This window comes from Rhinopithecus bieti, unplaced genomic scaffold (genome assembly GCF_001698545.2).
Source record: "Rhinopithecus bieti isolate Rb0 unplaced genomic scaffold, ASM169854v2 scaffold_31531, whole genome shotgun sequence".
NCBI lineage: Eukaryota > Metazoa > Chordata > Mammalia > Primates > Cercopithecidae > Rhinopithecus > Rhinopithecus bieti.
The window spans coordinates 843,055-864,615 of NW_016814088.1; the positions used below are offsets into that span (position 1 = coordinate 843,055).

The 21,561-nt window shown below is 39.7% G+C and overlaps 1 protein-coding gene across 1 annotated transcript in view; it reads left to right on the top strand.

The window, feature by feature from the left end:
- Positions 1-21,561, top strand: part of PKHD1 (PKHD1 ciliary IPT domain containing fibrocystin/polyductin) — a 484,394-nt gene that overhangs the window by 32,853 nt on the left and 429,980 nt on the right. The window contains 9 exon segments of the mRNA XM_017849608.1: positions 979-1,106; positions 1,892-2,067; positions 4,858-4,996; positions 6,543-6,670; positions 8,954-9,138; positions 10,049-10,171; positions 11,404-11,509; positions 12,003-12,278; positions 19,421-19,551. Of these exon segments, the coding sequence (XP_017705097.1) occupies positions 979-1,106; positions 1,892-2,067; positions 4,858-4,996; positions 6,543-6,670; positions 8,954-9,138; positions 10,049-10,171; positions 11,404-11,509; positions 12,003-12,278; positions 19,421-19,551 (1,392 nt within the window).

The following is a 21,561-nucleotide window of genomic DNA, read 5'->3' on the forward strand; positions in this document are numbered from 1 at the left end:
ATAATGTAGTAAAGTGCCTGCACGGTTAGGACCCAGTGAAGGCTAATTAGTGTTCCTCTAGCTGTTGTTATTATTGATGGATTGAATTGTCTGGTGCATTTCTCAAACACCTCTTACATCCTTTGCTTCGATAGCTCCACCACCCTCGTAAAAGAAGTGCAGCTGATTTGCCCTTTGGGAACTGGAGTGAGTTTTGCTGGAGTGGTGGAGCTCATGGCAGTCGTTTCTAGTCTTTTCCTAGTCAGGCTGCTGTGGGAGTTGGAGCTAAATGGTTCATGCTTGAGCTCCTCCCTTCTTCAGCCTCATCTCTTCTGCAGGGGCACCCAATGGAGGTGATTTTGCCCCCCAGGGAAGAGTTGGCAATGCATGGAGACAGTTTTGGTGGTCTCAACTGGGGAAGTGCTATTAGCATCTGGTGGATGGAGGCCAGGGAAGCTGTTGAACGTCCTATAATGCACAGAACAGCCCCTAAAATATTGATAGTGTAGGGGTTGAAAACTCCTGTTCTAAAGTCTTCTTGTGCCAATAGCTTTGCCTCTAACTGAGTTAGAAACCAAGGATGCTGGGGAGTTAGAGTTGAGGAACTGAGGCTCAGAGAGGTTGAGTTACTTGCTAGAGGTTGCACAGGTAATTGGGTTAGAACAGGGGTTTTCTTAAGTGAGATACTCTAAAATCCTCACTGCCGAGCACAGTGCTAAGCATTTAAAAACTCTCTGTTTAATGACATGTGTTTTGTTTTTTTCTGGCCTCAGAAAAAGTATTTATTTGCATTTTTCCCCAGTTTTATTTAGGTAGGTAAATAACAATTTAAGTTATTTGTCTCTCTGGCTACACTAGTAAGCTCTGGAAGGGCGGGAACTGGGCTGATTCTCTCAGAGCCTATGGCAAGGTTCTAGGGATGTGGGCTCCTCACTACATATTGTTTGAATGACTGCTTCTTGCACTAATAGAACTGAAGGACTTATTTGGTGTCCATAGCTGTGTCTTGCGTACAAAGGCCACATGAACAAGATCCTGCAGATGACTGTGTCCTTCACAATCGGCTTTCAAAACATGGTAAAGAACACCACCTGTGACTGGAGTCTCACGAGGACCAGCCCCAAGAGGTAGCTAATCAGTGGGGAGGCGCGGTGGGAATTTGGTCAGCTGGGAGGATTCACTCTCTTGGGGACAGTGACCCACCTGAGGCACTAATGGTCTTATATTTGGGCCTCGTATACTAATTTGGGGATTTGAATATATTTTATTTAACAAAAAAGTTTGACTCGAGAGCAGTTAGTTGTTAAGAATATACTACTCCCTAGAGGGAGTCTGACATTTCTCATAGGAGTAGAATCGTAGAACAGCGAAGTTGGGGGAACCTTAGAGAACATTCTTTGACATGACAGGTGGAGGAAATCTGGGGCCCCAAGAATTTGTGATTTATCAAAATTCATTCAGCTAGTGATCCTGGAATAAAATTCAGCCGTCTTGATCCCTTGATTCAGTGCTTTCCACGTAATTCTCATGGGTCTTGTAAATGGTCTTAAACCTAAATGAAACTGGTAATGTCCAGAAGTCTCAATCTTCTCTGTGGCTATAGCCTAACATTATAATTTGCTTAAGACACACAGTTAAACTGTAATTTGAAAATGCTGCTGACATTGTGTGTCATGGATGAATGATCGACTTAAAAGGTGACTCCTGGTGTTATATCGAGGCTGAGCTGAGCCCATCTTGGGTGGGATGTTTATACCCACGGCACCCGGGACTGCTTGGGTGCAGGGGCTCATGGGATCTCTCTCTTGGCTGCATAGCCCGCAGACCCCCCAGGTTTGGGAACAAGGGCTCTAACGGGAGAGGACTGCAAGTGCTCGCTGAGAGCCCAGTTCCACTCCACGCTGTTTTTCAGCTGGCAGTTCCATTGCACTGACCTCTGGGAGACTTGTGTGCGTTGCTCCGGAGATCTCCAGCCCCCTCCGACAAACTCCCCAGTGCTGGTTCATCAGATTGACCTTGTCCCTCTGGCGCAGGAGACGGGCCTGTTCTACGTGGATGAAATTATTATTGCAGACACAAACGTAACAGGTAATCATCAAATTCTCTCTCCTCCACAAGCCTGTCAAATGCCTACCTCAAACTTTCCTGCTAGGGGTTACTGTTTTTTTGATGAGGAGAGAACAGGTGATCCTCCTTTTTGCCTGCCTTGGCTCTAGAAAACAGATGGGGCTGGGATTGTGTGCCTTTGGTTCTATGTCTCTCTAGTCCCTCTTCTTTCCTATTTTCCCCACTATTTGCTCTTGCTTCTGGTGTCTGTATTCTTACTCCAGTTTTCTCACTTTCTTGCTGGGAAGTCTTGGTTTCTTCATCTGTAAAATGGGTATAATAAGGACTCTACTTCATTAGATTACTGTGAAGATAAAGTTTAATATAAAGCACTCCTTACTGGTCTTGTCCATAGAAGGTGCCTAATAAATATAAGCAATTATTGTTATTATTATTATCATCATTAGGCTAGCAGGATTTCTCTACCTCTCCATGAGTTAATATGCCATACCAGGTGCTAGAAGGAACACAGCAGTGTCTGTCCCTGTAAATGGGCTCAGAGTCTGATCTACAACCTTCAAGACAGATGCAGTGAGAGTTGGAAGGTAATCATCTTCTTCAGAGACAAGGCCCTAGTCCTTTCTGTCTCTCCAGACTCTTCCCACTCATTATTTAGAGATCAGGCCTGGCTTTTCCTTCCTGAAGTTTCCCTTGACCACTCTTGGGCACAGTGGTCTCACCTGGCTCTTGCCCGCTACTCTTAGGGACAAAGTCCTCCTCCAGGGCCCTGCTGAGGTGGCCGTTTGTGATATGCACCCACAGCCAAGGCAGAATGGTGCAGTTTGCCCTCAGTGTCTTCAGGCTTCCAACTTTTGCTCATGTTTCCTTCTCTGTCAAATTCCTTGTGGCTTTGGAGTTTAGCTAGCTTACTTTTTATAGTTTCTTTCCCTCTCCAAGAAGAAAAAGATGATACCTTCATTTACATTTTGATTTAGAAAATGTACAGCTTTTCAGTCTTTTGCCTAAACATTGCAGTACTGAAGGCAGGGGAACTTGGGGATGGGTGGCAAGAAGACTCTTTATCAGCCTTGAAATTACATCGTCTTCGATTCTCATTGAAATCCCATCTCTTCTCTGTTTCCATAGTTTAAGTGTTTTGGGGACATCTAGGTCATTGCTTATTGTTCCAAACCTGTTCATGCTCTGGCACACTTAGAAAATGACACTACTCAAGCGACGTGCTAGGTGACTACCTGAATTTTTTGGTGCTCAAGACAATGGGTTGGGGGGGTCTTTGGTGACGCCAAGTGCTGCCTCAATTTCCAGAAGGCTGAGGGAATCAATATTTCATACACTGGAGCCCACTGGTTGGAAAACTCAGGACTGGATAATAGGTGCTGTTCAGTTTTTCTTTTCTCTTCCTTTAATGCCATTCTGCCTCTCCAAACACTTGAAGCCAAGGATTCAGAACCTTTTCTTACTGCCCTCACCTCTTTGCCACCAAATTCTCTGTGTATCTGGAATCATCCAGGGATGCGGTGAGGTGGGAGCAGGAAGGGAGAGGGCAGGGACAAGAGAGAAGATGGTGGTGGCGTGCATGAAACGGTCTGCCTCCCACTTTGTCACATTAACTCTGCTGGCAGTGGCTCTGTTTTCAGAATTATTTAATGGCAACAGAAACTACACAATTGGACTCAAAATTCATAGTTAATTGTATATCATTTATGTGATCTCAATTTTATACTTGATGATATTCCCCTGCCTAATGTCTTGTATGAGACTTCCTTTTATCTCCCACTAGCACTGGACAGTGGTAGCTTCCATTTATTTCTCATTTAGTTCTCAGAAGCCCATGAGTTGGTCCTATTATCCCCACCTATGGATGGGGAAACCAAGGCTAAAAGGAGTTGAATATTTTGCCCCAATTCCCACAGCAGGGCTGTGGAGGAGATCGGAATCTAGTGATCACCGAACCTGGAACAGAACCTTCAGTGATTTTATCCAGCTGAACAAATAATCATTTATTGACCACCTACTGTATGCCTAGCATATGCTAAGCATCAAGCATGAGAAGATGAATTATACAAAGATGTTGCCCTTAAACTCTTTAAAGTCTCCATTGTAACCAGTCTTGGGGAGGAGGCTAAAAGGATACTGATATTGTGCTGATCATTTTAAATCTTAAATCTCACTAAACTCCCCTTGTCAGGTAGATTGCTATCAATCATGCATGTCATAATCCCCACTTCACACGTAAGAAAACTGAGTCTAATGGAGTGTGTGTGGATTAGCTGAGTGGGAATCCAGTAGAAGTGAAAAAAAGCAGGATTTGACCAGTGGTCTCTCTTAAAGTTTGCACTCTTTCTGTACACGTGCTGGCTCCACACTGTGGATAAACACGCAAATGCTCCTGTATGTGCCTCTGAGTTTAGTGCTCCTAAGAGGATCACCTGAACATCCCTAGAGATGCCAGGGGCTATGGGAAGGAAAGGAGGAAAGGGTGGCAGGCTACACTGCAATAAATTAACTGTGTAGGAGTGCCTCCAAAAGCATAGGGAGTGACATTTTGCTGGCTGGGGGGTTATTGAACTTTTCTATGGAATCAATCTTCATCTCCTTAAATCAGGACCTCGCATTTTCCTTTTCGTACTAAATGGAATGGCCTATCCTCTTGCCTCCTCTCCATGTGTTCTTTATGGTAGCAGATAAGTAGGAATCTATGCTTTTGCTGTGTGCTGAGATCTGAGTAACTCACATCTCCAACTGGGATTTTCCACACAGCAAGTCTCCTATCTTGAGTCACTTGATAGTAATTGGATCACTGGTCTCTAGTTTCTCAAGCTGATTCTGGAACGGCTCGCCCAGGGGAGAATCTGGTGGAATCAGTGTCTGTGGTGGGATCCCCTCCGGTCTACAGTGTCACCTCTTGGCTGGCGGGGTGTGGCACGGAGCTCCCACTCATCACTGCACAGTAAGGAGTGTCTTTTGTACACCTGCCCCTTCTCCTAAGAATGCTTGTTGGCTTTGGCGGACACAGGTGAGACTTTTGTCAGGAAAAGCTACCTGTCTTGTTGCTTAAACCAATGTTCTCAATCTTGAGATGCAGTGCCAGATTCACCTGGAAGTATTGTTAAAATTACTGGGCCTACTGTCAGAATTTCTAATTCAGTAGGTTTGGGGAAAAACCTGAGAATTTGCATTTTTAATAAGTTCCTTGGTGATGCTGATTCTGCTGGTCTGGGGACTACGCTTTGAGAACTAATTCCGAATCAGTTAGTTTAAAAATAGTGGCATTTTGTGCTGTTCAGAGGTTCACATCACCACCGCCTTTTTTTGTTGTTGTTATTGTTCCTTTCATTGCATTCCTCATGTATTAATCTTGTTGAAATTCTTTGAAGTGAAATATCTAGAGAAGAAAAATAGCTATTTCTAAGAACTCACCACCAGATGGCACGAGAGCCCCATAAGCATTGCTTTGTAATAACGATTTCTAGCCGCAGTTTACAAAGCAGTAACTAAGGATCAGGCTACTTGTAACTTCTGGAACACATGTATAATCTAATTTGTTCTTTTAAATTTTCACCTAAACCCCAGTAGAATGGGAAGAATTGAGTGCTCTGCCTTTGATGTACGTATATGTATACGTGTATTTATAGGGATATATATATATATTCACACTGTATATATGTGTATATACATATATATCTAAATAGACAGTCATGTTCCACATAACAATGTATCTGTCAGTGATGGACCAAATATATGATGGTGGTCCTATAAGATTATATTACCATATTTTTACTGTACCTTTTCTATGTTTAGATATGTTTTGATACACAAATACATACCATTGTGTTACAATTGCCTACAGTATTCAGTACAGCAGCAGGCTTGTAGCCTAGAAGCAACAGGCTATACCATATAGCCTAGGTGTGTGGTAGGCTGTACCATCTAGGTTTGTGTAAGTAAACTGTATGATGGTTGCACAATGATGAGACTGTCTAAGGATACATTTCTTAAAATGTATCCTCACTGTCAAGTGGTGCATAACTGTATAGGTTTTTTCTCTCATCTTTTCTACTATGTTCCAAAATGAGTTCTCGTACCTACAGCATGTTGCAATGGCGTATTAAAGGCAGGTGCAGAAAGTTTGAACCCGTGCTTTACGTTCCTTAACTAAATGTTTGTTCCGTGGTCCTCTGGGCAGGAAAAAGCAATAAAACCATCAACTGAAAATGAAGGGCTGAGACATCTTCAGTGGCAGAGAGGAAGCCCACCATATCGGTAGGCTCTAAATGCCAACAGTTTTCACTCTGAAATGATAGAGGTGAATTAAGTTACTCTGAAATGATTCTCACATCGAGTGGTCCTGAAAACTCCCTTTCTGAGTTTCTTCAGGTCCCTTAGCTCTTTCTGGAAGGCTGCAGCCTAAGCAAGACAGGACACCCTTCAGACGAGGTACTCCTAGGTGCACACCCCAACCCAGATGTGAATGCTTTGTTTCTGACGTGCCACAGCTCTGTGCCCACTGAAGGAACAGAAGAGGGATCTGGACTGGTCCTGGCGACGACACAGAGACAACAGCGGACAAGTCCACCTCTAGGAGGACACTTTCGCATCCAGCTTCCTAATACAGTGATTTCTGGTAAAGGGGCGATTGGGGGTGCAACACTTCTCACTCACATAATCTCACTCACATTCCCAAGGGAACAACATCCTGGGAGGTTGTCAGGTGATAGTATTAAAGCTATTTTTATTTTCCAGTGTCTGAAAGTGACAATTCTTAAAATGAAAGATTTGGAAAGGGACTTACTGTTAATGCTACCCCAACCTTTACATTTTGTAGATGTGGAAGATGTGTAGATGTGGAAACGGAGTGGATCAGCTTCCTGGGACTGTTGTAAGGAGTTACCACAAACTTGGTGGCTTCAAACAGCAAAAAATGGTTCTCTCCCAGTTCTGGGGCCAGAAGTCCAAAATCAAGTTGTCGGCAGGGCCACACTCCTGTGAAGTATTTGCTCCTGCCTCTTCTGGCTTCTGGTGGTGGCTAGCATGTCTTGGCTGTGGCCGTATCACTCCAACCGCCACCTCTGTGGTCACGTTGCTTCTTCCTCTTCTATCTCAAAATTTTGCCTCTCTCTTGTAAGGGTACCTATTACATAATTGTATTCAGGGTCCACCTGGGATAATCTAGGACAGATTTTTCCTCTCAAGACCCTTAGCCACATCTTTTGCCATACACAGTTTATTATTTTGCTTTATAAGTTAACATTCATATTTTCCGGGGATTAGGCCATTAGGCCATCTTTTAGGGAGTTCACCATTCAGCCAACTACCCTAAGGCTTGTCAAAAGGTCATACAAATAGCTGATGACAGGGTCCAGTTGTGAACCCATGTATTTGATTCCTGGGTCAGTCCTCTTCTTTCTAGAGTTTTACAGACCAAGATACATGATAGCCATGGTCCATTAGAGTTAAACTTAATGGTGACACCATATACTACGGAGGATTTTAATGGTCCCAACAAATGTAGAAAGAACTTTCAGATGCAATTAGAGTAGTGTTTGTAAATCTTCAAGAATACATACAATGCACAAAGAGCAAGGATTAGAAGTGATAATGATACATTACTTATTTGGTAGAAACGTGGGGAATCAGAAGCAAGGCTCAGTAGAACTTGAGAGGGGCTGTATAAAAGTTAGAACATGGTCCAAAAATCTTCTGCCCTCCCAAGCAGAAAGTCCCTAGGCCTGCGCAGGACCTCTTGGGTGAGAGGAACAGAGTAGTGTTTTTATTATAATAGGGTGACTCAGGAGAAGTCGAAGATCTCTAGGTGTTGATTCTGGTAAATGGGGGAATAAACATCAACTGTGTCCTGCCTCTGTGAGGCCCATTACTGTGCTATTTATATTTGATTTTACTTCTCATGGATGACAGCTCATCCGTAGAGACTTCCTGCTACTGATTTATATCACTGATGATCCTCAGATCACCACCTGCAAAACAACTGGGGAAGTCAGCCTTGGCCTGGCCTCTTGAATGGTGATGGATCTGAAACTCTGTATAAATGTAGAAACATGTTTTGTAAAAGGATAAGAATTTCGTTAGCAATTTAGAAATGCAGTGATATTTTATTAACCCTTCAGGGCAGTGTGGAATTCAAGAGAAATGCTATTGAGTAGGTAGAAGGCAACCTGGGTTTTCATGTAAACCTGTCTTTCTGCATTGGCAAGCTATGGTTGGGTTTCATTTTCTTCATCCCTAAAGTAGGCATTAGGGTACTCAATGATTCACCTCACAGGGCTGCTGGAAGCAGCTAATGAAATGGGAACTTTTGGTAGAGCACAAAGCAGGGTTCAAACACAGAGACCTGTTATTCCTCTGTGGGCACGTGGAATGGGGAAGCAGGTGGTTGGGCTTAAAGAAAATTCTAATAGAGAAACTGAAGTTAAATGCCAACATTCCTCAGCTGGGCTGGCCAAGTTTTTATGGGTGTCAGCTGCTGTATGCCTCCCTCACTCCCTGTGAAAAGTGGCCAACTTTTCTCTGTTCACAGGGCCAGCTAAATTTTTCCAGGGAAGATCTAATATTTAATTAGACTTTCAGTCATTCAAGGGTGTGTGGAGTTTACATTTCGAGTTGACAGTTGAGATGATTTTATCTGATATGGCTGTGCTCTCTGATTGCTATGTGATATGGTATGAATGAAAGGTAGTGTAATATAAAACGTGGTTATCTACTTGTCTTTATCTTAGGAAAAAATGGTTTAATTAGGGCTGGGGATTCTACTGAAGTTCCATTTTGACAGAAGGGTCTCCTGAAAATTTGATAGGCATCCTGGTATGTGTTGTGTTATCCTTGATGATGAAACTCTGTAAGGTGGATTAATTAGTGTCTGTGTTTTCTGCATCAAAACCTTCTCTCACAGATGTCCCTGTACAAATTTCTGCTCATCAACTTCACCAGCTCTTACAGAATAACGCTGATGACTTCACATCCAGGTACCTCAATGCCAGTGACTTCTCTGTGAAGGAGGATCTATACACTTGCTACGAACGCGTGTGGACCTTGTCCTGGTCCACTCAGATTGGGGATTTGCCCAATTTTATCAGGGTATGTATAGTATCCCTTTTAGTGGTATGGATTTGCTGCCCTGGAGAAATTATGCAAAAAAAAAAAAATCAGAATTATACAAATGGAAGCTGTCATGAATTATTAATTTTGTTGGAATATTCGAGTAAAGGGATTCCATGATCTTTCTTTCTGGAAGTTTTCAACACGTATTTTGTGTCTCATATCCCTGAAAAAGCAATTTAAACCCAACATCTCCCTTCCTAACTCACTGTAGGTAGTGAAGTTGTTGGTCAGTGTCCACCATGCAATAATTCTACATCTGTTATTGGATAATTTAAGCAGATGTGATTGACTTAGATGATCGTGGAAGCAGATGGCATAGCAGAAGGAAGTTTAGAAAAGAATTTGCTGTCTTTGTGTAATGACAAAACCAGATGCTCTTGCATATTTAGGGTTTTAAAAAATAATCTAATGATCATCTAGCATTTGGTTATTATAAAAAGAAGCCCAAGATGAAAATTTTTCCTAGTTGTATGGTGGTGTGGGTTATCTGATTTTCAATCAAAATTCTAGAAAGGAGATAGAGGAAGAATGGGAGACCTTGCTTTTATCTCATGGCACTGTTTCTTTCCACTTTATTTTAATAGTTTGGATTGCAAACATATAAAATGGAAAAACATGGAGAAGCAAAGTATCTCAAGACTTAGAAGATGGTTTATTGTACCTCTTTTGGCAATCGACTTGCAAATGAATATTTCTCTAATCTACTGGGGCTTTCCTTAGCCATTATTTACTGTTATGTTTCTGTATTTCAATTCGGTCACTCTACTTTCACTTTCTAGCTATCTGATTATCTGAAACACAATGAGAAAAGACCCTTTATTATTTGATTAGACAAGATTAGATTTTGGTTCCATGACAGAATTTACCAGAAATGTAACCGTTTCAGGTCTCTGATGAAAACCTTACTGGAGTGAATCCTGCTGCAGCCATGCGTGTGGTATATGATGGTGGAGTTTTTCTTGGACCCATATTTGGAGACATGTTGGCTACTGCCAACCAGCATAGTCAGGTGAGAGTGAATGGGCCATCCTAAGTGCAAGCTCCAGTTTCAAGTCTAACTCAGCTCCTCACTGATTTGTAATATGGACCCATTGATTTAGCTTCTAAGGGTCATTTTGCCTCTGTGTAAAACAGGGGTACTTATGGCTGTCGTTTTTGTACCCCCACAGGGTATGTACGTTTCCCTGAAAATATAAATGCCTTGTAACCACAATATTCTATTATAATTGTTGATACTACTGTTTTGGTGCAAAAATTTGAGAATCACTATAGCTAAATATGATTTATGCTTCTATCCAAGGTATCAAAAGTAAATGAGCTAGGTCATTCTTTTGTCTTTAAAATGTCCTTTTTTCCCCCCTATCTTCCCATATTTCTGTTATAGGTCATCTGCTTTCCATTTGATAAAGTTTTAAAATACAAAAGCAATAAAGAATAATATCAACACCTGGGTACCCAAACTGAAAATTGACGTTGTCAACATTTTGATGTATTTATAATTTTTGTCTTTATGGAAGAAATGAAACAGAATAGATAAAATTGAAGTGTTCTTTATTGTCCATGCCATGCCAATACCTCTTCCCTTAATAAGGAAACACTGTCATAAATATAATCTGTATGCTATTAATGCATTTTTTATACATAGAGAATCAGTGGAGTCATATCTTTTTTACCTTTCTCATTTCCAAGTAGTTTTTGAGTTCTATTAGATTAACATTAGTTCCAGTGAAAGGGAAATATATATAGTCTCTCTTTGGGAATCTACCATTCTATGACAAAAGAGACCCCAACTAAAGTATCCAAATACACTCTAGTCTTTAGTTATATATTCACATAGTGATGGTGGAAGGAACACATTGAATTTATTGGTCTTTAGTAGCAAATAAAGGGCTTGTCACATAAAGTAGGTACCTGGTTGGAAATACAGAGTGATGAGAAGTCCTTATGCAGTTTAAGCATATGAAATTTACTTCTATATGACAGAGAGAAAATTTACTCAATATTTTGCACATTTAATTACAGAAATGGGTTTCAGCATGTCCGCCATCATTTTAAGAAAGTTTCATGTGTTTTGAGCCATTCATTGCAATTTAAGATTAATTACTCGGAAAATAGAAAAAAGGAATAAGAATAAGCGAATCATGAACACATTTCAGCTTGGGAGCGCTTCACAGATACTTTATGAATACCCTAGCAGATATGAAATGCATAAAATTGAAAAGAAATTTTGCCTTTTTTCAGGTGGTTGTGCGAGTGAATGACGTACCAGCTCATTGCCCAGGTTCCTGCTCTTTCCAGTACCTTCAAGGGTCAACTCCCTGTGTCCATTCTGTGTGGTACTCTGTTGGTATGATTTGTGACTTGGCTCTGAGATGGGTATAAACCTGAGACTTGCAGTGATTTTGTTAGAGGCCATGTAGCTGGTGATGGGTGGGTAGAAGACACATTAGTTCATTAGGCAGAGGTTGAGTGATGCAGCAGAAAGTGTTATGTTTTGGTCTATCTAAGATAAATGGTCATGATTTGAAATGGGGAGAAGTAGACTTTTGATGACTAAAAATGTTTTATTGTCTTTGTCCTTTATTTTGAAATACTATGTTCTTTTAAAAAAATTGATCAGCGATCTCTTCTCACTAGCTGGAGAAAATTTAAGATCGGGGCTGTGTACTACAATAATAAATACAGATGGCCAATATTTAAGTCAGCATTCAGCTCCTTGAATTTTGGGAGGGGATTGGGGGAGAGAATGAGCATTTGATGATAGTGTGGCCTCTTAAATGAAGTAATATCACTGAAAGATTATTTTGTTTGTTTTTTTAAAATTTCTTTCCTCCTTTAAGATGGTGACGTCAACCTAATGATTTATATTACCGGAACTGGTTTCTCTGGTGACTCCCAGTTCTTGCAGGTTACAGTGAATAAAACGAATTGCAAAGTTATTTTCTCAAACCAGACCAATGTAGTCTGTCAGACAGATTTGCCGCCTGTTGGAGTGCATCGGATCTTGATGTTGGTGAGACCCTCTGGTCTTGCCATCAGTGCCACTGGAGAAGACCTCTTCCTAAATGTGGAACCTAGACTGGATACGGTGGAGCCTTCCACAGCTGCGGATATTGGTAATCTGGGGAGGGTCTCACAATGTGTCCGACTCTCTGAAGCTAGTATTCTTGCTGGTAGGAATTTAGTCCTGCTGTGTAATGAATTCCATATTCACTGTGATTCACTGTCTTTTGTTTACTGACATAAGTATTTAAATGAGCAACAAACATTTGAGCCCTTAAATGAACTCACTTGCCACATAAAGGATTATAGTTTGGCTGGTGGTGTCAGGCATAATTGGGTCCTACATAACTTTCATACATGTTTGATATTTCATAAGTTTGTGGACCGATGCGCACTGGGATACTTGGCTAGCATGCAAAACCGATTGCCATTTGAGTAGTGGGCAATACAGAGAGTGGTGGGTCTTGTCAACATAACCTTATGAATTGGGTTAGTTCTATGGAAAATCAAATATTTCTCCATGACTTTCTGCTTTCTCAGGGACACAGCCAGTTAAAAACAACCCAGCCAGATTGCAAGAATCTCAGGAATACTGAGGCTTATGTTTGTTAACGAATAAACATTAGAGCATAAAACCCTTTTCCTTAATGCTTTGGATTTTTGTCATGGTTTATTCTGGAGTCCAGAGGACTGCAGCTTAGAACATATTTTAAAGCAATGTGGTTTGACCACAAACTCATTGTTCAAAAGAACAGATTTTTTTTCTGACCCTATTTTGCCTAGAAGAGTGAATTATGAGGCCCACCCCACCTTGTTTCTACACATAAAACAGAGCAAGCATAACTTGCACTTATTTCTCCATGATTTAAGGAAAGTCAGATGATACGGAGCTCAGAGTGAAAGATCATATTCTGTATTAACCCAATAATTATTGGTTTGAGTGTAGCGCATGGTGTAGTTTTCTCTATAGATTTATAAGGAGCTTTGATCTCCTTTCAGAGTTACCTTTGCTGTTCAGCCCACACATACCTTCTTTAGCTCCCTCTGCCTTAAGGCAAACAGGTGACTCGGTCATCTTTGTTTCCTCTAGACAAAGTGCTTTACACAGGTAGGGTGGCTAACTTTCCCAGTTTGCTTGGGACTGAGGGGGTTTCCAGGACACAAGACTCAGTTTTATAACTAGGATGCAGAACTCTTAGTGCTAAAACTTGGTCCCAGGAAAATTGGAATGAGTTGGTTACCCTATCAGAACATGCTGTTTTTTGAAGGAATTTCTAGGAGGATTGTACATTATTTTAGCAAAAGATGGAAAACTCTGAGCAGGGATATGCCAAACGGGTACAAATTATCTTTTATTAAGAATATGGGGAAAGGGAGAGGGAGAGAGAGAGGCTGTAGCGGCTGCTTTCCTTATTATTGGATTTAAACTTTTTCTATTAACTCTTCCTTTGCCCTGCCACCTATGAGTTAATCACTACTCACTCACTCAACACTGATTGGGCCATCCCGTAGAGCCCTGTGTGAGGTGCTGAAGACCTTGGTCCTTAAAGTGCGGTCCTGGACGAGCAGTATCTGTAATACCCATGAGCTTGTTAGAGATGCAGAGTCTCAGTCTCCAGGCCAGACCTTCTGAATCAATCTGCATTTTAACATGTCCTCAGGCAATTTCTATGAAGAGTACAGCTTGAGAAGTGATGCTCTAGGGGATTTAAAGAGAACCGGGCTGGGGCTTACCAGCAAGAAATTTACAGAATATTTGCATATGTAATGAATGGATACAATAATGTGATAAATCACCACCAACCCATTTGCAGAAGCAAAACCCTGGAAAGAATTTTTTTGAAGAAAATCTTGGCTTTGCTTTACATACTTTCTTCATTCATTTTTGTGCTGAGATAGCACTGTCTTCTTTTAAGGTACGGACCCTTGTGTGGCCATAGTTTAAACTTTCAAATGAGAGTGGCAAGATATCATCACCTCTTCAACCTTTAATTGTTACCATCAACAATAATCATAATGACAATGTATTTAGCTTTTATTACCAGGCATTATTAATGCTGGGGGTACAGTAAATAAAAACAAAGGCTCTGTCTTGGGGCAGTGATGGTTAAGTGTGTAGGATAAAAATCAAGAAGGGAAGGGGATGAAGAGGGAGGGAATGGATGGTTGTGATGGGATGGTTATTGGCATTGGAGAAATGACATGAGTGGCCTTAGAGAAGGGAGATATGGGAGAAATGAAGGAATGAATTCTGGGGAAATCTTGGGAAAGACAGTTCAAGTCAGAAGGAACATCAAGGAACAAAAAGTCTGGGGTCAAAGGGGGCCTGGCTTGTTCCAGAATGCCGTGGAGGTTGCCATGGCTGGAGTAGATTGAGTGAGGGGAGAGTAGTAGAAGATGACCCAAAGCAGGTTATATGGCCTTGGGGGATTTGAATGACCCTCAGCTCACTCAGCTTTTATTCTGAGTGAGATGGTGGCCATTGGAGGATTTCAAGCAAAGTGACATGATCTGACTTAGGCTGCTGTGTGAGAACTCACGGTAGGGAGGCAAAGATGGAACCAGCAAGACCAGTTAGAAGGGTATGACAGACATCCAGGGGAGAGATAATGTTGGCTTGGCCTAGGGTAGTGTACCTTAGAAATAGGTAGAGATATTTTATTCTTTTCTGTACCCTGAGGATCTCTTTTTTAACTTAAAAAATTGAGATATAATTCCCATATCATTTTTAAAAAGTGTAAACTCAGCAGTCTTCAGTATATTCACAAAGTTGTATACCTTATCACCACCTGATTCAACAACATTTTCAACATCTTGGAAAGGAACCTGTATACATTAGTAGTCACTCACTGTTCCTCCCTTTTCCCTAGCCCTGGTAACCACAGATCTATTTTCTGTCTAAGTGAATTTGTCTATTTTAGACATGTAACATAAATAAAGTAATGCAACGTGTAACCTTTTACATCTGGCTTCTCTACTTGGCATGATATTTTTAAGGTTCATGTATGTTGTAACATATAACAGTACTTTGTTCAATTTTATGACTAAATAATATTACATGGTATGGGTATACCATATTTTGTTTTCCATTCATCTCATCATGTACCTTTGGATTGTTTCCACTTTTTGGTTCTTATGACTAAGACTGCTATGAATATTTGTGTACAAGGATTTGCATGAATATATGCTTTTAATTCTTTTGGGTATACACCTAAAAATGGAATTGCTGGGTCATATGGTAACTCCATGTTTAACTTCTTAAAGAATTGCCAAACTGTTTCCAAAATGGCTGCATAATTTAACATTACTACTAGCAATATAAGAGGGTTCCAATGTGTATTAGTCCATTCTTACACTGCTATAGAGAACTACCTGAGACTGGAAAGTTTATAAAGAAAAGAGGTGTAATTGACTCAGTTCAACAGGCTGTAGAGGAGGCTTGACTGGGGAGGCCTCAGAAAACTTACAATCATAGCAGAAGGTGAAGGGGAAGCAAGCACATCTTCACATGGTGACAGGAGAGAGAGAGCAAAGGGGGATATGCTATGCACTTTTAAACAATCAGGTTTTGTGAGATTTCACTCACTATCACAAGAATAGCAAGGGGGAAATTTGCCCCCATGATCCAATTATCTCACACCAGGACCCTCTCCCAATATTGGGAATTATAATTTGATACGATATTTGGATGAGGACGCAGAGCCAAACCATATCACAATATCTCCACACCCTCACCAGTACTTGTTATTATTATTATTTTTTTCCTAGTAGCCATCTTAATGGGCATAGGATGATACCTCATTGTGGTTTTGATTTTCCTAATGACTAAAGATGTTGAGTATCTTTTCATGTCCTTATTGGCCATTTATACAGCTTTGTAGAAATGCTTATTCAAATTGAGTTATTTGTCATTTTATTGTTGAGGTGTAAGTTCTTAAAGTATTTTGGATACGAATCACTTATCAGATAAATAATTTGCAGATATTTTTTCCCATTGTGTGAGTTGCCTTTTCACTTTTTTTAATAGTGCTATTTGAAGCACACAATTTAAATTTTGATGAAGTCCAGTTTATATTTATCGTTATTGCTTGTGCTTTTGGTGTCATATCTAAGAAACTATTGCCTGATCTAATGTCACAAAGATTTATGCCCATGTTTTCCTCTGCGAGTTTTATAGTTTTGGCTCTTATATGTAGGTACCTGATTCATTTCGAGTTAGTTTTTGTACATGGTATGAGGTAGGGGTCTGTATTAGTTTGTTAGGGCTGCTGCAATCAGGTACCACAAACTGGGTGTTTTCAACAACAAAAATTTATTGTCCCACAATTCTGGGGGCTAGAAGTCTGAGATGAAGGTGTCAGGAGTTTTGGTTCCTTCTGAACCAAACTTTGAGGAAGACTCTGTTCCATGTCTCTCTTAACTTCTGGTGTCTTGCAGGCAATCTTTGGTGTTCCTTGGCTGATAGAACACTGCCCCAATCTCTGCTTCATCTTCACATGATATTATCCCTGTGTCTTGTTTGTGTCCAAATTTCCCCCTTGCACCCTCGCACCAACCTTTTTTTTTTTTTTTTTTTTTGAGACTGAGTCTCATTCTGTCACCCAGGCTGGAGTGCAGTGGTGTGATCTCAGCTCACTGCAACATTTGCCTGCCAGATTCAAGCACTTCTCCTGCCTCAGCCTCCTGAGTAGCTGGGACTACAGGTGCATGCCCCCATGCTCAGCTAATTTTTTGTAATTTTAGTATAGACGGAGTTTCACCATGCTGGCCAGGCTGGTCTTGAACTCCTAACCTCGTGATTCGCCTGTCTTAGCCTCCCAAAGTGCTGGGATTACAGGCGTGAGACAACGCGCCCGACTCAAATTCCCCTTTTTATAAAGACACAAGTATTGGATTAGTGGCTTATCTTTTTTTGGTATGACCTCATCTTAGTTTAATTACATCTGCTAAGATCCCATTTCTGAATAAGGCCATGTTTGGAGTTATTGGGAGCTAGGGTAATAACATAAATTTTGATGGGGATGCAGGAGACATAATTCAGCCCTAAACGGGGTTCAACTTTATTATTTAGTATATGGAGTTGTCCCATTTTGTACATGTGCAAAAATATTAGTAGCATAATTTCTTAGAAGTTGAATTGCTGGGTCAAGAGGTTATGTGCATTAAAAATTTTGGCAAATATCAAAATATTCTCTTTAGAGGTTGCATAATTTATTGCCTATGCAGCAATGCATATGAGTGTTTATTTACCACATTTTACTAACATGGTGTGTTCCCAACCTTTTTGACATTTACCTATTTTATAGGAGAAAAAGAATATTTCATTGTAGTTTTAATTTGCATTTATTTTATTGAGACAGAAATTGAATATCTTTTCATGTGTTTAGGGGCATTGTGTTTCCTTTTCAGTGAAGTGTCTGTTTATCTCCTTAGCCCATTTTTTCTAATGCAGTATTGTTCTTTCTTACTGATTTTAAAGAGCATTTTATGTATTAAGGATATTTGCCCTTTATTATCATTTGTCTGTTTGTTTTTTATTTTGGCAATTCATAAATATTTTTAATTTTTATATAATAAAAGATGTCTTCCTTTTATAGGCTTCAGGGACTTGTAAAATACTTGTAAGACTTGCAGCTCTGAAATTATGAAAATAAAAATTCTGCCATGTTTCCCTTCTAGTAAAAAACTTGTTAATATTCAAATATTTGTATAAATTGGGAATTTACTTTGGTGAAGTATATAAGGTAGAAATTCAGATTTAGTTTTTTTCAGTGATATTTACTCATTTTATTTACTGAATAAATACTTTATTTTGCACTTATGTGAAATGTCACTTGTATCCTACCCTATAGCCTCATAATGATCTGAATTTCTTTCTGGACTATATTTTATTTTACCATATAGTTGATACCATAGTTACTATATAAGATATTTTAATGTCTGGCAGAAGACCTCTTTACACTTCTTTTTGAAATTTTGTTTTCTGGCTATTCTTGTTTATTTTTCATTAAACTTAAGAATCAGCTTGTCTAATTTAAGTACAAATTCTGCTTATATGTCTATTGAAATTGCATTGATGCTTTAATTTATAAAGATATGTCACCTTTATGGTGTTCATTCTTTCGATACATTTATTTTAGTTTTCTTACGTAAGTTTTAATCCATCCATTAAGTTATTCAACAGTATTTCAAATATTATTTTTCAATTTTTTTACCTTCTTAAATTTTTTTTTGTGAAGTTTGTTTCTAGATATTGTATATTTTATATCACGATTGTGTATTGCTCTTATTCATTTAACTTCAGGGTATTAGTCCACCAAGTCACACTCTCCTCAAAGGTTTTCATCAGGTTTTGTAGATTCCGATTTCTGTCCCCAACATGCCTGAAGGTAGTCTTGCTTCTGTACCCCTCCCCACCCTCAAGGAGGGTAAGGCTGTTTGGTGGCCTGACTGCCTCTCTTGCATCACCATCTGGGGAGATGGCAGACCAGAATCATCGTTATACATCATCTAGATCAAAGGCTCCTCCTCCACATGGAAACGTGTGCCATGATAGCAGAACTGGAGCCAACTCTCTTCTTGCCAACATCCGCAGGGAAGAAATGGGGGTTTTCTGTGGTTGCTCTTTAGTGGTCAGTAGAAAAATTCTGATGGCAGTGGGCGGTGATGCCAGTCATTTCTATATTTTCATAGTGACCTGAACCTAGTATGTGTAGTGTCAAATCACAAAGTTGGAAGGGCTAACATTATTATTTAAAGATGAGGAAAATGCTGACCCTTCAGCTCAGGGGCCATACTACAATGACCTGCTGAAAGTAGCTGAGCAATCTGTGGCGCTGACCCTGACTCTCAGCCACTGTTCCTTCCACCATGATGCTGTGTTACACTTGGTGTCTTAGGAAAAAAATATGTTTTATAGGATTGCAGGAATGATCTTTAAAATTTAGGGCAGAAAGAGTTTTCAGAGACTACTACCTACCTGTTCTGACTTGTGGCACGATTGTGTTCCTAGGTTTTACTCTTAAAGGTCTTCAGGATGCAGTGCTATCTCTCTCTGCCCTCCTGTCACTATTTCTCCCTTTCTATATGATAGTTTATATATTTAACTCCAGTTTTTTCCTGCAGTTTGAGCTTTGCCTTTGTTTTGACTAAGGAGTTTCATATTTTAATTTCATTATATCCATCTTGTGCATAATTAATTTTTGTCTGCCTGTATGGTTGGTGATCCCATCTGAATATGCTGTTTTTGTTACAGGAGGGCTCTGGGCCACCATCCGAGGCTCTAGTTTGGAAGGTGTTAGCCTGGTATTATTTGGATCTTACTCTTGTGCCATCAATGTCACTACAAGCAATTCAAGCAGAATTCTGTGCAAAGTTCCACCCAGGGTAAGTGGATTCCTTTCATATCTCTTTCTCTCTGGGTGAGTGACCACTATTAACATAATGGTTTCAGTGAATCACTTCTTAGAACTAAATGAATTGATGTAAACTTCTCATCATGACAGTATGCTTGTAGTAGTTACATTGTCTGTTTTGCTCTGAAGTGGGAAACTGACCCCACCAATGGAGCTTGTAATTAACATCAATTAATTTCTTTAAAAAGAAGACAACCAGGCAGTTCTGGTCTGTACTCTCAGTGAGTATTAGTGACACATAACAAATAAATTTAGCTAGTGCACATTCTGGGTGTTGACTTGCAAGGCTTATATATTGCGAAGTCTCCCTTCTCTATTAAGCAAACAACAAACAACTTAGTTTTCACCAGCAATTTTGTTTTCTAGTATGGGTATGAATTGTAGAACTTAGAAACTTCTAGAATGTGTGATTTCTGAGAAATATCTTCCTAGTTATTCTCCATTTGCTTCCTTTTCCTCTTAAAAACAAGTCCCTGACCTCTTTCTTTCATTTCAATTAGTGCTATATCATGGCCTATTAAGGCATTTGAGTCTGGGCTCTTCCCTGGTGCTGTTGGGGAGAGTCACACTCACAGCTGCCGCTGAACTTTCTATTCAGAGTTGACTTAAGCAGTATCAACATTCCTAGCACACCCATGACTCCAAAATAAAGATCCCCTGGGAGATAAGTTTCAAAATATTCTTTGATCACTAGTCCTACATTTTAATCTCATCTAGTTTCTTAAATATTATGAAAAGCTAGCTTTTATATGTAAACTACATTCAATTCCAATATGTGGTTCTACTCTAATTTGTTTAACTATTCCCTATTACCAGACATTTAGATAATTTCTAGATTTTTCTTACTGTAAACAACAGGGCTTTAATCATCCTAATAACTATGTTTTGGGGGTACATTTCTTTTCTCAGGATAAATTAATATAAATTATGAAGCTTTTGATATGTAGTATCCAGTTGTCTGAAATTCCCTTTCAAATTATACTCCTACCATCATTGTGCAAGTGTCTGATTTTTGGCTTTTGGCCAATACTGGGTTATCACTTTATTATCTTAATATATATGTGCCATTTTAATGGGTAAGACATGTACTGCTTGATTTCTTTTACCAGAGAAAATAAACATTAATAAAAAGTGAATTTTACTTTTGATCCAAGTGATAGATGCATAGGTTAAAAGGAAAATAGTAAATTATGCTTTCTTGCCCCTCCTCTCCCTTCTTCAATTCCCTCTTCCTGAAACAACCACTTTTAATTCTTTCAAATATAGTTACAATACCATTTTTATGTTAAATCAATAAAACATGTCTATATTATTCTAACTATTTAAATGATGCTGGCAGAACCAGGTAGTATATTTTTTTTCTTTTATACTTCTTTGGTTTTTTTTGTCCCCCTAGAGTTCTTACTTTGTTTTCTAAACATGTCTTTTTGTTTGTTTGTTTGTTTGAGACAGAGATTTGCTTTTGTTGCCCAGGCTGGAGTGGTGCAATGATGGCTTACCACAACCTCTGCCTCCCGGCTTCAAGTGATTCTCCTGCCTCAGCCTCCTGAGTAGCTGGGATTACAGGCATGCGTTACCACACCCAGTTAATTTTTTTTGTATTTTTAGTGGAGATGGGCTTTCTCCATGTTGGTCAGGTTGGTCTCGAACTCCTGATCTCAGGTGATCCACCCGCCTCAGCCTCCCCAAATCCTGGGATTACAGGTGTGAGCCACTGCACCTGGCCATCGTGTCTTTCTTATAAGTAAAATCCAACATCTTTTAATAAAAGTTCCATCATGTCAGTTATTCATTTTCCTTGAAGCTATCTCTGTTCTCCTGTTTCAATCTAGCCTGCTTATTTTCTAGGTTTATTCTACAGATTTTATCCTAGTACTTACTTTGATTGCTTTCTTGGGTAGAGTCACTGTTTCTTGGGTTTTATATATATATATGTTTAAATTATTATTTATTTTATGAGATAATATAATTATATTTTATA